General features: G+C 43.7%; 3 protein-coding genes across 3 annotated transcripts; 1 reads left to right on the top strand and 2 right to left on the bottom strand.

Moving 5' to 3' along the window:
* Positions 1-867: 867 nt before the first annotated feature.
* LOC105186918 (alpha-tocopherol transfer protein-like) lies at positions 868-6,662 on the top strand. Its single transcript, XM_011147434.3, has 7 exons — positions 868-1,146; positions 4,146-4,382; positions 4,677-4,836; positions 4,905-4,966; positions 5,055-5,248; positions 5,867-6,080; positions 6,198-6,662. The coding sequence occupies exons 2-7, from the start codon at positions 4,208-4,210 to the stop codon at positions 6,401-6,403; spliced, it is 1,011 nt and encodes a 336-aa protein (XP_011145736.1). The 5' UTR covers positions 868-1,146; positions 4,146-4,207; the 3' UTR covers positions 6,404-6,662.
* Positions 6,494-11,201, bottom strand: LOC105186917 (putative serine protease K12H4.7). The gene is made up of 10 exons (XM_011147433.3): positions 10,924-11,201; positions 10,333-10,514; positions 10,063-10,246; positions 9,933-9,981; positions 9,728-9,863; positions 9,329-9,395; positions 9,026-9,251; positions 8,813-8,945; positions 6,921-7,090; positions 6,494-6,817 (listed from the first exon to the last, which is right to left on the bottom strand). Exons 1-10 carry the CDS (start codon positions 11,116-11,118, stop codon positions 6,672-6,674), a joined length of 1,488 nt encoding a protein of 495 aa, XP_011145735.1. The 5' UTR covers positions 11,119-11,201; the 3' UTR covers positions 6,494-6,671.
* A 646-nt stretch (positions 11,202-11,847) lies between these two features.
* Positions 11,848-14,282, bottom strand: LOC105186919 (U2 small nuclear ribonucleoprotein auxiliary factor 35 kDa subunit-related protein 2). Its single transcript, XM_011147435.3, has 4 exons — positions 13,758-14,282; positions 13,172-13,473; positions 12,432-12,962; positions 11,848-12,316 (listed from the first exon to the last, which is right to left on the bottom strand). The coding sequence occupies exons 1-4, from the start codon at positions 14,121-14,123 to the stop codon at positions 11,929-11,931; spliced, it is 1,587 nt and encodes a 528-aa protein (XP_011145737.1). The 5' UTR covers positions 14,124-14,282; the 3' UTR covers positions 11,848-11,928.
* Positions 14,283-19,293: the final 5,011 nt, after the last annotated feature.

Genomic DNA, 19,293 nt, shown 5'->3' with positions numbered 1-19,293 from the left:
GCAGATAGGAGCAACATTATATTATACAAGGTGTTTCAGGTTACCTGTTTATCCTTTGTAAAGGGTGGTGCTAGGAGGTTAGGAAAATATGTTTGCTACAAAAGCCTATCTGAAGTAATTCTGACACTTGCTACTTTTACTTTCGGGAAACCCCTGGAAATATCAGAAACCGAGGACAACTTAAAAATTCTAAATAGCAACATGGGGCAATATGAATATCGTAGGATACAGTTTTTAAAAAGAAACTTTTGCTTGAAAACAAAATTTAATATCACTCAAAAATAAAAAGATAATTACAAATGTTCAGTCATTTCTCCATCATTTTGGCCTCACGCCGTCGACGGCTCTCAGGACTTCTGCAGAATTTAGAGAACAGCACTCTTAGGAAAAATTACTTAAGATGTTCCAATTAAATTAATTACTTACAGTTAACTGTAAGTAATTTGAAAATTTTAAGTAATTTTTTCTAAGGGCAAGCTTTTCAAATTCGCCGTTTCATTCGTCGTTCGAGTCAGATACAATAAACATAATACAACAACACGCAACATAATAAGTCAGAAACTCATGATACGGATTACAAGCCAAATATATATAATACATAAATACAATTCTGCAGAAATCCCGAGTCTGCGATCGCGCGATCGCGAATGTATCGCGATAATGACGTTGGGGAGCGACGAAAGGAAAAATGAAAACGGTTGCCGAACAGAGAACGAATCGCAAAAACTGTACCTAGTATATGTACACATTGTGGGGCGCATAAAGACGGGGGGGTCGTTACGAAACTATTGTGCATCATTTAGATCGACGATGGCACCTGGGTGTCTATAAGAAGGCAGAGCACACGTAAAGCGACGCACTCTGCGACTTTCTGGCCGGAGGAGTTTAACGCTGCGGCTTGCGAATCATATCGTCTGTTTGGGCAACAACACAAAGGCTGGAGGAAGAGAGGCCGAGGTGATAGTGTCCTTCTTGATACTTCGAAGGATCCGCAAGTCCCCGTGAGGACACGCTTCTCGTTCGCGGCGCTATTGGAAACGAGCGGCGGAGGAGAGGAAAGGCGCAGCTGGAAATTATAAAAGAGCGATCGAGCGGCGAAAGAGGGGCAGTCACTTCCAAGTGTGCACCTGGGGCACCACGAACAGGGTACGTTCACATAATCACAATATCTATTATAGTGCTGGAGAACGTAGGAGACTTGTATCTCGCTTCCGGGCGCTTTCGCGTCATCCGCTTTCAAGACAGCCACATCGAGTAAGCTTGTAATTAGGACTACTGCGTTAACTTTATTTACATGTTTATACTCACATTTGATACATCTTGCATTTTTATTTTTTTCCTTTTCTTTCCAAAATTTCTTCACGCCCTTCTGTTAAATCGCATCGATTCTGAGCGAGTCGAGTTAGACAAAACAGTCGTTGTTTGAATGCAGAGCTATGAATGATCCTCTGGTTTGGTTGAAAGCGCAGACCAGATTCGTAGATCTTAAGGAACAAAGCTTTAAACGAGAAAATTGACAAAGGATGTACTTTGTTCTCCGGTTGATTCTTCAGGATGACGCTCAAGGAAAGTAACTTGTTACTCCGAAAATTCAACCCTGTACGGTCACGGTTTTCACGAATTGAGATTTCGTTCACTGTAAAATCAGATGCAAATTCTCAGGAGAGCTCGGAGAGTACTCGAGAAAAGGACACAGCTTCCGGGGCCGCGTCCTGTAGCGATTAGTTCAACATGTACTGTAGTTTCGCTCGCATTTCGTTATCCAGGGATGAGTGTCCCACGCGCGATAAACAGCTCCTTTTCATTCTTCGAAGGGCAAAATATTGCTCTTCTCAAATGTCAGCGTTCATATTTCATTCATATCAGCCGTGCTCAAACGATCTTGCTCCGTAAGACGAACGCACGTATGACGTTCACGTCAGTGACGTCCTTAAGCCATCCGACCACGGAATTAATCTGGCGGGTCGATCGGTCGACGCCGTGCGAATTTCAATTCGCGCGGCGTCGATTTGCGAAGAGTAGCGCGCGCGCGTCCTCGTCCTTGCGTCCGTAGAGGTCGCGATTAGTAGAAGTCAAGAGTGTCGAACGCTGGCGAAGGGAATCTAACACACGCGCGAACGTCGATGTTTCGCGCGAAAATCGACGCGGAAAACACGCACGCAAATTCATTCGTTGGCCTCCTCCTCGCGATGACCGAATCGCGCGCGAGAAACGAGCTGCAACAGAGTTAACGATCGAAAGCGCCGTGACATAATCGTCGTAATACACGACGGAACCCTTCGGGCGAGCCGTTCGTCCACGTAACGATTGCGCGAGCGAGCGGGCAGTTTTTTAACAATTCGCCAGCCGAAGAGGTGACGTCGAGAACCAACCTGAAAACGAGAGAGGAAGGAGATATATTATCAGTGGCTCTCTGACGTAACGCGCGACCTCCTAATACTCCCGTATGGAAAAAGCTTGCGAACGTAACGACGACCGACATCGCGGATGAAAGCTCGCCGCGGATGCGATAAGTGGCACTTTCTACGCGGAAGAAAACGGCTCCCTTAACTAGCTTCATCATATATCGCAGTGGCTGCTGCACGCATTGATCGCGATTACGTTCGTCAACTCTGACACGTGCGAAATTGACAGAGAAGCATGATTTGCCGCATTAATGTTCGATGAATATTCCCTGTTCATCTGATTGATGAGTCGATCTGCCGGTTCATTAAGACACACGCGGTGATTTTCCTTATTACCATGTTCGTTTCGCGAAGTCGCTAAGTCAACGAGCGATGATCGTGGATACTATATGTAGCGACATGTTTTTGCCAATTACAGCCAGTAGACAATGTTAGAATACTTACGCAATTCTTGCGGCTACTTTCTGAGGTATTCGATGTTAATAAAGTGAACGAGAGCCGGAGAGGGGAGGAATAAACCGCGTATCCGCGTGGAGAGAAGTCTGTTACAGCCGGAGGCTGTTTATCGTTCGCGCGCGAATGCAGTTTTTGCGGAATACAATAATGAAGCGACGTTGGCGATTTCTCCACGGTACGCCTCGATTTTGCTCATTCCTCATTAACGCGTGAGACTTGAACATCCGCCGCGCGAACGCGCGGCGAGGAGAAAAATTGTGCCGTTGTGTCGCGATTGCGATAGCGCGAGCGAACGCACGTACGAATGAACGAATGAACGAATGAATGTAACGTGAGATGATAACGACACCTTCTCTCCGGCTGCGCACTCGCCGGTCGGAGGTTTGTTTCGGCGAACAAAGATGGGTGAACAACCTACTTGCATTGCATAATCGGAGAAAGCGATTGCGAAACAGGTTGGCGAAACGGGCATGTACGTATATATATATATATATATATACACAGAGAGAAAGAGAGAAGGGGGCAGGCTACCCTGAATCATGCACGTGGTGCGGTAGAAGTACACACTTATTTCCCGACCATGCTAATCGTTATGTCACACAAAGTGACGAAATGCCCGAGAATTCCCGCGCGATCTCAGCCGGCGACGCAATCGACCGGCCGCGCGGCGCGTGCTCCTTTTTTTCTTCACGGGGAAAAAAGGAGGCTCGAGCCGTTTCTTCCGCCGCTTTCGTGGAGAGACGGTTATTGAATAAGAACTGGGTCAGCTGGTCATCGGACGGCCTGATGATATCATCTGATGGTCTCGGAAGAAAGTGAAAACGCGCGATGCTCGTGCTTCTACAATCGCACGGGCGCTTTATTTCGGCAGAGAGATTAATGAGCGCGATACCCAAGAGAAGTGAGTATACTCGATGCAAAAGTCGATAACAGAGACATCGGAATCGTATTCCTGGATGACACTGGATTACGTATTCGGAGAATGGAGAACTTTGCAAATTAGAAGAGAACAGCGTGTTACTTTGCTTCCTCAACGGATATCTCAACGGTTTTTTCCAAATATTTTTGCCGAATAAGCTAGACGTCTGCTAGACGATTTCATTTTTCGCGCAGGGCTCGTTTCTTTGCCCTTTGTATCTTGTATCCTCGTGTATCCTTTACCTCCTCTTGAGCTGTTACCATCGTTATCCGTGAGATAGTTACGGCGAAATAAAGCTCACTCGGGAATATCCGCGGTCTTGCTCGAACTGCCGGAGACTAAACTAAACCGTCAACCGTTTCCAGGTCTCTTAGGTAGGTTCAAGTAGATCAACGCTTGCCTTTCGAACGAGTAGCAAGCCGCAAAAATGGGAGCAGTCGAGTGGGTAGTCGATGAGGATGAGTACGAGTGCACTCTCTCGGAGGAGACGCAGAAGATAGCGAAGGACGAGCTGAGGGAGACCAAGAACACCCGGGACCAGGCTCTCGAGCAGATGCGCAATTGGATCAAAATGAACCCGCGTGTTGAAAATTGCCGCCTTGGTGAGATTGCAATGTCGTATAGCGACCGACTAGCGCGCAAATACACGGAGGTTTAAGACGGAGAGGGAAATTAAAATGAGCGAGGACGTTAATAATTCGCCGATAATGTCCAGGTTATTTTCGTTATCTGAAGATCTGAATAGATCATCCCAGAGATCTCTCTGGATCATAGGTAGCTCATAATCCAGCTCCAAAAAACTTGAGACGATTGCCGAGTTCGTAGCGCGAAATTTTTAGCGAGTAGCTATGAGCGGCGATGAGATGCATGCCAGCTAATTAGTCATCTCCCGTTAGATGGACGATTCTTACTAAGATTCTTGCGATGCAAAAAGTTCAATGTGCCGATGGCACAGGAAGCCACGGAGAGGTATCTCCTGCTCCGTCAGGTGTACCACCCGGCCTTCAACCATCTGGACATCACGGAGACGAATATGGAGGAGTTGTTGTCACTAGGGTGAGTAGTCTGGCTGCGCCAGCCTCGTTATCCTTGGAAGCTCGTTTGCCACCTCGTTTGTCTTTTAGGTATCTCTTCGCTGCACCCGGCCGTGACTCCAAGGGCCGTCGCGTGATAATCGCCAGACCAGGTACGTAAACATTGGCGTTTACTTGAGTTGCGTTAGGGCGTAGATTGCAGGTACAGTTCTAACTGCGCGCACGATTCCCCATCCTAAGGTGTATTCGATCCGCACAAATACACGAACGTGGACATGTGCAAGATCCACGCCATCACTTATGAGTCGCTGATGGAGGACGAGGAGAGCCAGGTGCGCGGCTTCGTGCACTTCGCCGACGGTGCCGGCGTCAGTTTCCCGCATCTGACGCTCTTCACTCCGAAAGAGGCAGTGCGCATCGTGAAGAACGGCGAGGTATGATTGGCTTCTCAAGTGACGGCAGTGACTCCTTTCTGCCCGTGTATTCTTACTTACTTACGTAACTTCCCCTCGCGTGCGGTAATGCTTATGATGAAGTATCCAGTGGCAGCGTGAAAGCGAAGTCATCTCGCGACGATTACCATCTTCGAGAATGATCTCTCATGGATGTTCCCGGTCGCGCTTAATTCGGGTCTCGTCGACACTCACGCCGAGACTCAGATCGTACAAGCCGTATGTAAACGGCATAGGTACGTCTCGCTGACAGGTGTCGCTATTCGCCTCGGCAAATTGGCAAACTTTGCCGATACAGCGGCGAAAGCGGCGGCCCGTTTTCGTCATCGAGCCGCAGTTCCGTTCTCGCGTCTGGACCAAGGGCGCGACGGTCATATAACGGAGATTTCACCGCGCTACATTCGAATCGTGGGATTAGGGACGTAATGCGTGTCGAAATTGCCTTGTCCCTTCATGCTTTGTGAGAAAATTAGACCGATCGTTTCATCGATTTCGCAATTAACCGGTCGATCTCCGCGCGTATCATCGCGAATTTATCACGAAGATACGAAGGCGGTCGACGGGTGGAATAAGCTCGCGTTAATCACGGGCTTCTTTCAGCGCACCGTGCCGATGCGGCACAAGGAGGTGCACGGTATCAACGCGCACCCCTCGCTCAAGTTTGCCCTGGACTTCGGGATGTCGCTCATCTCCGAGAAGATCAAGAACCGCATCAAGGTCTACACGAGCCTTGAAGATGCCATCAATAACAAGATGGACGTGAGCATGTTACCGAAAGAGTACGGCGGCACCATTCCCATGAAGGAGATGATCGGTAATTTGCGCGTTTCATCACGTATCTACGAGTGCCTATTTCCGACCGAGAGAGCAGAGAGTCTCTCGTCGTTCCACTCGTGAAAGATAATAAATCCCGCTTCTCCCCCCGATGTAGATTTATGGCGGAAAGAGCTGCTAGCGATAAAACCCACGTTACTGAGTCACGACAAGATGAAAGTTTGCCTCGAGCTGTACTCAGAGAAGGCGCGAGAAGGTGCGGTCTCGGCCCTGAAGCAGGGTTTTGGCTGCTCCAGCGTGGGCTCTAACGACTCGACGATGTACGGCATCACCGGGTCCTTCCGGAAGCTCGAGGTCGATTGACATCCTTACCCGTGCCGGGTCTATCTATAGGGGAACAGGTGGCGATCAATGCCGCACATGACAGACTATTTGGGCGAGATATCGCTGATGTTTTTTTTTTTTTAGAATTATACAGCACTGGTGTCAAGTGGGCGTAATATAAATTTTGTATTTGGTAGCTACTAGATTTATCGTAACGTGTGGTGCACATGCAAGTATCTCAAGTATTGTACATAGCTTTTGTAAACGTATCATAATCGATGCATTAGATGGAAAGGAACCTGAAGCCTTATTCATCGTCCTTATTCCTGACGAGGACTTCCTTCACGGAAGAGAGCCACTTGCCGATTATGCTGCGAACCTTCGCTCTGGCTTTCTTCAAGTCCTCCACGTCCGTGTCTGCGTCGCTGTAGAGATCGCGACAGTGCGAAGAGCCTGAAAATAAAACGACGCATGTATTTGTCGTCGTTTCGCGCCGTAGAATTGTAGACGTGAGCAGTTTCGGTGCCTCTCAATGTATCTCAGTCCGTTTGATTACCGTTGATGAGAATAGCTGGGGCGTAAGCGTTGAGATCTTCCAACACCGATAGAGCATGCCACGGGTCGATATCGCCGTTCGTGAAAATCACGTTCGTCAAATCCGGTCGCTGCCCTCCGTACATCATGTTCGTCCTCTTCACTCGCGAATCCAGCAACTTTTCGTTGTAGCTAAAAGCAACGGACGGAGATTTTCTCTTTTAGCTGCAGATAACTCGACACTCGACAATCGCTTGACACTTAGTATTAGGGGAAGCTTTATTAAAAAATAATGCCGCGATCTCTGCACGAAGACGGGAACATGACTGTAATAACATGAATGACTATAATAAACATGAATATAATAGACGCAAAATATTGAGCGAAACATTTTTCTATCTGCTCGGAAATTTTTCTATTTTTCGGCTTTTCTAAAATGATGCAAGTTTTAACCCTTCGTATATCCTTGCGTGGTATTAATTAAATTAAAACTAAATTAAAAGAAATTAAATTTAAATTAAATTTTAAAAAATAAAAATGATGAGCGCTATTAATAAAAGTTATAAATAGTTAGAATTGTTCAGAAAAGAAACTCAGGAATTATTAGGTGCGCAACTAAGTTCCCGCTGTTTTTCAAGAGATGGCTCCGGTAGTAAGTGCTGGTCGATTGTGACATAACCAAAACGTCATGAACCAAGCTTAGACATATGGTAAACAAACCGCTTTGACACATTAGTGATTTTGTTTTTGCGTCATATACTTTTGGTTGTGTGAAAATGTCTTATTTTGTGCCAAATAATCGTCATTTGCGGGAAGTGTTGCTTTTCTTCTTTCATTCGAAGAAAACGGCGGCTGAAGCGCATCGAGAACTCCAAAAAGTTTACGGAGATGCTGCTCTAAGTGAAACAACGTGCCGTGATTGGTTCCGTCGCTTCAAAAACGGTGATTTCGATGTTGACGACCGTTCGCGTGAAGGAAGGCCAAAAACCTTCGAAGACGCTGAATTGGAGGCATTGCTCGATGAGGATCCGTGCCAAACGCAAAAGGAGCTTGCTTCAGCATTAGGAATTACTCGCCAAGCCATTTCCAAGCGATTGTATGCGTTGGGAATGATTCAAAAACAAGGAACTTGAGTTCCTTATGATTTGAAGCCAAGAGACGTTGAGCGTCGTTTTTTCGCCTGTGAACAACTGCTCCAGCGGCAAAAAAGGAAGGGTTTTCTTCATCGCATCGTTACGGGTGATGAAAAATGGATTCATTACAGCAACCCAAAGAGAACAAAATCATGGGGACTGCCCGGTCATGCTTCTACGTCGTCGGCTCGGCCGAATATTCACGCTGCGAAGGTTTTGCTGTGTATTTGGTGGGACCAGGGCGGTGTTATTTATTATGAGCTGTTGAAACCGAACGAAACCATCACTGGGGAACGGTATCGAACTCAATTGATGCGATTGAGCCGAGCACTGCGCGAAAAGCGGCCACAATACGAGCAGAGGCACGAAAAAGTGATTCTACAGCATGACAACGCTCGGCCTCACGTTGCCAAACCCGTTAAAACCTACTTAGAAACGCTCAAATGGGAAGTCCTACCCCACCCGCCATATTCCCCAGATATTGCGCCGTCCGATTATTACTTGTTCCGTTCGATGGCACATGGTCTGGCTAATCAGTAGTTCCGCTCATATGAAGACATCTCAAAATTGCTTGATTCGTGGATAGCCTCAAAAGACGAACACTTCTACCGTGACGGTATTCGAGCTCTGCCAGAAAGATGGGAAAAAGTTGTCGCTAGCGATGGGCAATATTTTGAATGATTCATTTGTAACCATTTTTTCACAATAAAGTTGCATTTTCATCAAAAAAACAGTGAGAACTTAGTTGCGCACCTAATATTAAGTTGAATTTTCTACTCACTAATCGCCGTACAAATCGATACACATGTCGGTGAAGTAACTCAGCGGGAAGAGCGTTCCAAAGATCGACTTATCCGAGCTGGTAGTCTGATAGTAACCGTACTCCGTGCAGGTTTGATGATACCACTGTCTCACTGTAAACAAGTGACGCAGAGTGAAACATCGCATCGCGACGACTTCGTTTGGCTCGTTAGACGAACGAGATTGAACTCACTGGCAGAGGCTGCCGCAGGCGAGTCCCATGAGATATCGCGGTATTTCTTTATGACATTCTTGTAACTCATATCGAAGCAAGCCGAACCCGGATCCGAGTTCGCGATGACACGCGCAAGTCTCTGCAGAGGGCTGCCAAGATGCGTCGCTGTCATCTCGGCGCACAACGCCGCGATCTTCGTGCGTCCATTCTCCACTTTGTCGTATTGGACGATTTCAGCGAATACCTGATATCGCGATATAAACGACCGAACGAAACGGGTTATCAGCTTGTTGTTATCAATTAGTATACGTGTATACGTACCTCTGCTAATGAATTCATCAAGCTTCCGAGATCACTCGGAGACTTCACATCCGGCACGTTGCATAAGCTGAAGTCAATATCAATCGTAAAGTCATCGTTTTGATTCATCGCGACAGACCCCTCTATCTTCTTTGCCTCTGTTCATTTTACCGCAATCGTAGAACGCGCCAAAAAATCGTCGTTACTTGAAACTCGTCTCACGTGGGTGCTTGGATCTGAATTAGAGTCTGAGTTTTCCAGTCGGATCATACATGTCGACATACATGTGACATCGCACTGTGCAAGTCAACCGGAAAAATCACATCTAATCACCCGAAAAACTCAAGTTCGAGCATTTCGTGAAACAAGTCTCAAGTGACAATTATAAATATAGATTCGTACAGTATATCACTATCTTACTCGAAATAAACCTTGAGCTTCTCGGGGCCGCCTTGCGCGGCCAACAGCTCCTCCACCGACTCGAATGCAGTCTTTACGTCCGCCACACATTGCGCGCTGTGCCTGCCGAGCGATCTCGTCACCACTTCGTAGTACTCTGAAAGAAACAAAGCGATTAGCGATATTCATTAGCGCGAAACGCGCTCGATCGATCGAAATCGCTTACCATAAAAATCGGCTTTCGCATAAATCGGCGCGCTGCTAGCTAGGGCGCCCTTGAAAAATTCAAAAGGAACTATCTAAATACTCTCGGGGGAGACTTGATCGTTAGGATACATCAAGACGACGAGAAGTACCTGAATGAGATGAGGATACTTGAGTCGTGCCCACGTCGCCATGTTGCCGGCGTAGGAGCCGCCAAACACTATCACAGGACTGTTTTCCAAATTCTTCTCTTTCTTCTTCGTTTCGATAAAATTCGCGAGATCGGCGAGCGCTTGGTCGACGCTCAGGTATCGCAGGTTGCTCGCGCTGGTGTCCCTAAATTCGTTTTGTGGGGGAGCGATATTGAAAACGTGATTCCGCATTTCGGTAGACGACGCGAAAACTATGGACTACTTATGTACTTTGTCGGCCTGCTCTTCCCGTAGAAGCGATGCTCCGTGTAATACATCATGCCACCGTGAACGGACGCGATCTCGTACATCAGTCCACCCTGTAGAAATCCAGTCGATATCGTCCATTCTCCGCCGATCGTGATCAAGATAGGCCCGTTTGCTCTCAGTAACGCGGAGTTTTCATAGTAACGCTGCGGAATGGTCGGCGAGTGTTACTTTGCCGGTATAACTTCTCCTCCGGGTGAAACAGAGGTACTCTCTAAATTTCTTCGAGCTCTGTTCGAAGACATTTTCAGTCGAAAAGCAGGGTGACGATCAAATCACTCACAGCGTGCATTCTCCATTCTGAATAGTCGAGTAGATATTTTCATATTCAAAAATGAAGAATGAATCTGATATGCGCCACCGGCGTAAAATAAAAATTTAATCGATGGAAACACTCACTCATAAAAACTGTGAGAATCCATTTTGAGTTTGAATTAAACGTTCACTCCTGCGATGCCGTGTGACGGTATCTTTACTATTGTTTCGAGAGAATTTTCTTTCGTTTTAAATACAATCTTTCACTGAAAAGAGAAATTTAGAGAATAAAACAGTTACCATCGACCAAGTGCGATTTTCACGGGGATTGAAGTGATCGAGCGGTTGAGTGATCCAGCCTTCGATCACCTGGTCCTTGTAGGGTCCTATCGGTTTCGGCTCCTCTAGACCGCGGTAGGTGAATCCGCGAAAACCCATCCCATTCGCGAAGGATTGGATCGAACACAAGACGAGCAGCACATTGAGCACAGTCATGACGAATCGTCGGAGAGCGAATTGTCGCGACTTTATTTCCTGATTGTAGAGCGAAAAATAGCAATGCTTGTCTTTTAAAGCACGCGCTCAGTATACTTTACCTAAATTCATCGAATGCAATCGATTGATATTTACCACCTCTCTTGAGATAATCAGCGATATGATATCTCGATCGCGTAATAACATCTTTGTCAGTGTTTGTATTGTATTCTTGTAAATTCGATCAAGTGATCGCGATTGAAGAAATCCAAATACAATTTAGAGCCACGAGGATCATCCATTAAGACGGTATCGCACGATAAGCATGCGGATGTGAGGAGTGCTTATCGTGTGATAAAGCGTGTCACAATGAAACCACAACACGACGTGGACTCTCTTGCAATTAGATATACCTTATCTATCGTTTTCGCGACGTCTCGGATGATCGATTTAGCGAAGGAATGAAAGATAAAGTGGGATTGCATTTAAGATAAATACAGATTTCTTTTTGATGATCGTTTATTATTTGCTTATTTGTACACTCTTAACAGCCATTATCTTACTCTTATAAAACTTAATAGCAGTCTTTGTTAGAGTTTGTTAGATTTATTATACAAGAGATATCGTCTGAGAATAGCTCGACGCTATACAGCGAAGCTTGAATAAAAAATATTGTCTTTACATATATATACATACATACATACATATATACATATTTATATATATATATATATAACATGTGTGCGTGTATGTATACAACATGTATATATGCATATATATATATTTTTTTTTACACGGTCTTTGGTTTTCGGGTGACTCCTGTCAAACCAATTAATGCTTTCTTTTCGCTTCTCTGTATTCATTCTCGCTGTTGTTTTTCCTCTTAGACTTCTTCTTATGTTTCTTTGAGGAACGACTATCTGATACGGTCTCCTTATCGTTGTGGCTTTTCTTATGATCCGTCGAGCGACGGTGTTCCTCGGGCGATTTCGAACGGCGCGAATTGTTCAAGCTTCTTGCGCTGGATCTGTCGCTTCTTTCGTATTTCTCGTCGTGCGAACTTTTCTGCGATTGTTCCCATTCTGTGAGATGACAGTGTTTCTTCTCGGGATCTTTCGACCGAGGTTCTAGCTCGATCTCTGGAGACTCGGACCACCTCCAGTTGCGGTCTTCCTCGCCGTTATCACGAACGGATTCCTCCCACCTGGATTTGCCCCTCCTGCAGAAACAAGATCAAGATTCATAAATAACAATGGAATCTCCGGCCTGTTCGAAATTTATTTCGCTATACTGTATTCGCGTAAACTTTCCCGATAGATAACTAATCGACCGACCTGTGTTCGCTTCTTTTGCTGTTATTCGATATTTGCGGTGTGCTCTTCAGGCGCCAGATATCCTTGATGCCGTATTCGTTTCGTGGGTTTCGAAAAGTGTGCAGAAAATTGCAAGCCGTGCCTTTCGGACACTTGCTCATCCCGCAGATAGCATTGCGCCAGGATATCAGATTGACGAACTCGCACCTCAGTTGTTTGCCGGCATACCAACGGCCATTTAACCTCTTCCAAGCTCTGGTGGCCTCGCGCTCTGTCTGATACTCGACGTATAAATTGCCACGCAAATGCGTCTCGGTGTTACAACAACATCTGAGGACACTAATTTTGCCGTACGATTCCAGTTCGGTGATCACATCTTCGTAGAATTCTCGAAAATGTTGCCATGTCTCCGAGGTCTCAAACTCAAGGGACACATCTGTATCGTATTCTGCCGAGTTCTTTTCAAGTGAGAAGTGCGAATAAAATCCGGGGATCAGAATCACTTTGCTCAGAAAGACCGCACGGTGATTTTTCGAACACTTATCTCCGTACCTAAAGCAGAAAAGAGCATTGAAAGGAAAAAGATTAATTTGGATTTCAGTCCAATTTGATTTTGTTGTAATTCGATAGAAATTTATCGGTGAAATAGAGTATTAATTTTCAATAATTCTCAAACGGAATACTTCTTTCAGCGCAATCAGAAGACAATAAAGACTCGGTGTTATAAATGTTTCAACATCGTTATCGTTCAGCCGACTGACCGACAGGCACCCGTTTTCATGAAGAACGGACAGAGTTCCTTTCCGGGCTGAGTCTCGCTAACTTCTCGCAGAGCCTCGGGTGTCTTCGCCCCGTTGTCGACATAATCTTCGATATCCTTCTGCAACTGTTCCCGTTTCTTCAATTGCTCCTTTCGCTTGCGCCTCCTTTCCTCTTCCTTCTTCCGGGACTCTTCGTACTTTGCCTCGAATTCCTTTTGGATCTTTATCTGCTGCTGCAACTGCTCCTGCCTCTCTTTTTCCTTCTGTTGTTGAAGAACCTGCCACTCCTTTTGCGCTCGTACCTACAAGATCGAGAGACGATGATCGGGTCAATTAAGGCGTATAGACAAAATCTTTTCCAAATTCGCAATCAAAACGTGTATCTACCTCTTCAAGGTGAGGAGCAATCTTTAAAACTGAATCTTCAAAGAAAACCTCCAAAAGGTTTCAGATTGTTCCTCTCCTTGAAAAAGTAGATTGAAATGTTCACGAAACATTGGAAACAAATCCACTATAGACGCGGTGGACCGAGCCGGAAAGTAAGTCAAGCATTTCTCTACATTGAGAAAATATCGGACGTATTTACCTCCTCCTCCAGCCATTGCCTCTCCAGTTCCTCGTGCTCTTGCCGCTCTCGCGCTTCCGTTTCTTTCTCCAGTTTCTCCTGCTCGTCGCGCCACTTCAAATATTCCGCGCTGCGCTCTAGTGCTGCCCTCAGCTGTTTCTCGTCGTCATCACGTCGCTGAGCGGCCTCACGTCGTAGACGTCTGCGACGCTCCCTTTTCGCGATGTATCGCCACTGTTTATGACTGATTTTCGTCTCACGACTCTTTTCCATCCTGGTACATCCTCGGGAACATCGACGATCGTGCACGGCGGCTAAACACTCGTGAATAATCACGTCAAAACGTACGAATGACTGACCGTCAGCGTCGCACGTGTGGTACGGCATGTGTCTGACGCCATATTGATCTCGGGAATAACACGAACGGCACGTCGAGACGTTGGGAGGTCCCAATCAGGGCCGATTATCAGGGAATCGTCAAGCTGAACAATAACGATTCCACGAATTTCGCGGAGTATATTAGTTGTGATGTGTATGTTCAGCGCGACGTCTTGTTACGCTGAAACCTCGTATTGATTACCCGCAGGTAAAGGTCTTGAGTCTTGTCGTCAATTTCGATCGATGAAGAGATAATACAGATTGTGTATCATCATGCTGTCAAATATTGATGCTATCGTGCATTGCAGTAATACCGCATATCATTCCTCTCATCGTCGTGTCTTGGATATATTGGGTATCCAGTAATCCAGACTCTTACCTTCACAACCTTACCTACCTGCATAATGCAAATTAACACTCGCGAGTAATAGATTCGCGACCTCGCCGAGAGATGGTGCGATCGTGACTGTTTTCTTGAGAAGCAAATTCGCCAAAATCCAGATGAATTCATTCACAGAACTTAAGTTTACTGACATAGCACCAGCTGTGCCAATAATATTCACGACTTTTAGGAATGTGGAACTATTTCGAGTTTGTTTAGCATTTAGCAAAAATAGTACAGTTTGGCGAATTTGGCGCAATTGTCACGAGGATCATCGCGAAAGAACCGCAGGGAGAGAGGTGAATGTTCAATTGAAGTTGAACATTCCGAGATTTACATGCGTACGAAGATTGACACTTTTTCTTTCCGCATCTATACGTGAAGTCACATAGTTCTGGATGATTAGTACACGTCAATTAAATATTTATGAGGAGAGGCTGATATACGAGCGTCGATGATGCGTCATCAAATTAGGGCATTTTCACGGTCGTTGTTTTGGAATTATGAAAAGGAGAGACTTCACTCTCGTTGCTTGAGACACACGAGTTGACATGTTCGACGTAATGTCTCGCAGTTAAATTTCAATCGGCCAATGATCGTCACACTTTAAGCTCGGTGAGTTTCGTCGCTTTCCTTTCTCCAAGCTTCGTCAGTCCCACGAATAAATAGGGGAGACCGGGGCTGGTTGATACCTCGATAGATTTTTTTAATGAATTTTTTAAGCGTAAGTAACCAATGGAATGTAAGCGGCATGAAAATTCTTTAATAGCTACGTGCCTATACAACACAAAAATTATTTTTTCGATTGAATATTTCTATTAACTTTATTGCATCAATGAAAAATATAATAAGGCGACAGTATTTGTAACAACCAAGCTCATATATAAGGTCAGTTGTTACAGTTATCGGGGGGGGGGGTCAGTTGTTACAGATCTCTGTATTTCAAAGAATACATTTAATGATTAGAAATAAATGAAAAATGTGCACGATATAACTATTCATATTTTGCAGATAAAATATGTGTTCATGTAGCATTAATGATAAGTAACATAAATATATTTATCAATGATATAAACATAAAAGCATCAAGAGGCACACCGTGTCTATTACACGCGAAACTGCGAGTTGAAATATCAATTACTTTTAACTGCACTAATGAACTAGTGCACTTATTGAATTAGTGCAATAAGTTACAGTAAACAGCTGACAGCCGTAATGACAGACCCTGTAACAAACAGTTCGAGCTCACCATATTTACATATTTTGGTTATTGTATAAATAAATAAAAGTATATTTCAAGCCGTCAGTATAACTCAATAAAAATTATTACTTTTAAAACAAAGATTCTAAATAAACTGTTGCAATTATAATATAATGACAAGATTTATTAATATAACATAATATATATGTCTGATTTATTTTACTTTTGACTATCAAAAACTAAAAATGTTTTTTGTTTCTGAAAATACACTAGTTAGCCTGAAATAACTAATTACAACCTGATACGTAATGTTTTTATTACTATATTTTTTTGCATTTTTATTTAATTTTATTTAATTTTTACTTAATTAATTTTTTACCTTATTATATCTACATATATTACGGGTTTTAAGGAGATCTTTTCAACAATGCCGAACAATATATAAAGATACAATAAGTTAGATTAGGATTATTTTGGGGAGGAGGTACGGGGGAGGGGCGGAGCTCCTCTTCCGCTTATATGTATCGTTTCTTATATTTCTATGTATGCACTATGTTTGAATTAACTGTATGGAAGAACTGTATGGAAGTCCTACATTAGTCCATTATTCCTTGCAAATACGTTTCATAGATCTAATGTCAGCAACAGCTTATCTCATTTAGGTAAGGAATGTAAGCAAAACAACTTGGATATCGGGTATCGAGGAACTTAAACATCATACGATACGATGATAGGAAAGTATAATATCTATATATAGTACGAAAATTATCATCATATTCATTAAACTTTCTTTCTTAATAACTTTTTAATAAACAATGAGCGACGGCTAAAACCTTTCGATTGTTGCTCAGGAGGGTTAGTTCTATAATATATGTCAACATCAAGACCGCGGAAGGGTTGTCGGTTATTGTAAATATTTATCAAGAATTCGATGTTCCCATAAATCTATTGAAATTTACTGGAGAGAGATGTGTCGGTGGATTTACGCAAAACGTAAATGAAAGTATGGACAATCTGATTTGGTGCACAGCGGTGCATACATTGTGCAAATTCCTTCCAATATTGTTGCATGCATTTTTAATGAAAGTGCTGATAGAAATATGAATGCGCATATTTATTAATAATGCATGCATTAGAAATCAATATTGGTCACAATTGTGCCGCATAGTGTGAATATCAAAACCGAGCGCGCATCGATGTGGCCGAAGTGCGAGCTATTACGTCCGGCTCACGAACGTAATAATAAAATCTGGGATCTTCGCAAAAAACGGTTCGGTTAAGAACGGTTTATTTAACATTAAGACCTAGAGACCACGCAAGAACTTGAAAGGCTAAAAGCGGACTGAGGTACTAGATGTGAACTGATCGAAAGCAGGCTAGGAACTGAGGAATAGGGAAGGTTTTGCGTAAGGCATAAGAATATGCAGACGTAATATAAATTGTTTTATTAGGGTTACGGGGGAAGATAAGATCCTGAGACTGGTCGGATGTTTTAGATATGATAGATACGGAGGAATTTGGGAACATATGTTGCGAAGATCTACATAAAAAAATAAGAGTGGGATATAAATCGCGGTACGTAACAGAAGGAAGAATTGCTCGCCGTCAATAAAGGTTTTGTGGAGCGATGCTGCTACTGATGTGGAAGGTACTTCATATGATCTCGGAATTGCCGACTAGAGGTAAATTGCAACATTCTGCTGTTAACAATAGTTGAGCTAAACTTGAAACTTTAAACGCGTTTTACTCGAAACACGATTTTCAAAGACGGTGGACACGATATCTCAAAAACCAATCGATGGATCGTTCTCAAATTTTTACACAGTACTCTCAGAAACTTTCTTTTGTCGTTGACAATCTCACTTTTTTCATCGATCTTTATTAAAAACAGAAATAACATCAGAAAGACGAAAATTTTTTGTAATCTCCGAAATGTTCGAAATCTCAATTTCAACCCCCATTTTGTAACAAACGACAAAATCCAAAATCGGCGAACGTCAACGACAAATCACTACTGAGTATTAACTTAAAAATACCATATGGTACTTTTGTTTCAGATGAATCGTTTAGGCGGGAGAGTGTCCACCGCAAAACACATTTTTCTCAACCGCGATGTGTGCCGGCGCCCATATTTTTTTCCGTTGCAATTTTCTAATGATATATATATATATATATATATATATAGGGTGCGTACGGTATTTGAGGACAAATTGACATTAAAACTAATTTGTTCATATTTTTTGCAAAATTTATTATAATTCCATGAAATTTTTACACGACGTTAATTGATTCCTAGACTATACAATTACTCAATAAAATCCCCATTTGGGGTAATAACGGACTCAATCCGGGGTCGGAAACGATTGCATGCCCGAATCAAATGCTCTTTGTTCATTTTGATCATTGTTGTTGTTATAGCATCCTTCAGTGATGAAATATTCTTATGAGGATGTTTATTGGTCTCCCGCTCAAGTACGTCCCATACGTAATAATCCAGGGGATTAAGGTCTGGGGAGCTAGGTGGCCATAAGTTTGGGGTAATGTGGTCATAGAAATTTTCGGTCATCCAATCTTGTGTCGTCATGGCTTTGTGTGAAGGGGCAGAGTCTTGCTGGAATATGTATGGTCTGTTCCCACGTACACTATCAATCCAGGGTTTCACAACTGTTTCTAAAACCTCGATGTAGGCGGCAGCATTCACCCGACGAAGCCCCTGACGAAAGAAGTGGGGTGGCATAACATGTCCTTCGTTGCTCACAACTCCTAAAACCATGACAGTTGCTGGAAACTTCGTGTGCATAACACGGGGAACCTCTGTAGGATGTGAGCATAACCACCTGTCATTTCTTGGTCTTGGTCGAAATTTTTTTCGTCAGAAAAAAACCACAACATGTTAGGAACTTCAGGGTATTTCAGCTTATTCAAAAGACGTTTTCCTCGGATAAGTCTCTGTTCCCGAGTTTGTGCCGACATAAACTGTCCTCTGCGTATAACATAGGACGTATAGCGGAGGTCTTCGTGGACAACTCGACGGATTAGGCTCTCAGAGACATTCAGGTCCCTCGCAATGGCCCTCATGGACTTTGAAGGGTTTTCGTCAACGATCTCTCGCACTTGTTGGACAAATTGTGTATTTCTAGTAGTGTTCGAACGTTCCTCATGTTTTTTGCGTTTTGCAACAGTTTCTACATCGCCAGCTGATGCTTCCAATTCACGACGAACCTTATGTACGAATAATCGGGCGCAACTGAGAAAATTGGAGATTTCTAAATCGGTGTGTTTCGCGCATATAGCGACGATAACTGCATGTCTCTTCATTTCTTGCGTTATTTTATAGTCCTCCATTGATGATCTGACAAGAAAAGAAACGAACAAAATTGTTCTCCAGAAATTACATTCACATATATGAGTGTCCTCAAATACCGTGCGCACCCTGTATATACATATTTATATTGTCAAAATATAAGTCTATAATCACACAAAATTTCATATAATTTCCATTACGCGTATTGATATTATATTACGTAATTCCCATTTAGCAGGAATAAAATGTCAAAATTTGGTTTTCTGTTTTTCGGCCTTCTAGGTATATGTAA

Source organism: Harpegnathos saltator, unplaced genomic scaffold (assembly GCF_003227715.2).
Source record: "Harpegnathos saltator strain DR-91 unplaced genomic scaffold, Hsal_v8.6 scaffold351, whole genome shotgun sequence".
Classification (NCBI taxonomy): Eukaryota; Metazoa; Arthropoda; class Insecta; order Hymenoptera; family Formicidae; genus Harpegnathos; species Harpegnathos saltator.
This window is presented reverse-complemented; position numbering and strand designations above follow the sequence as displayed.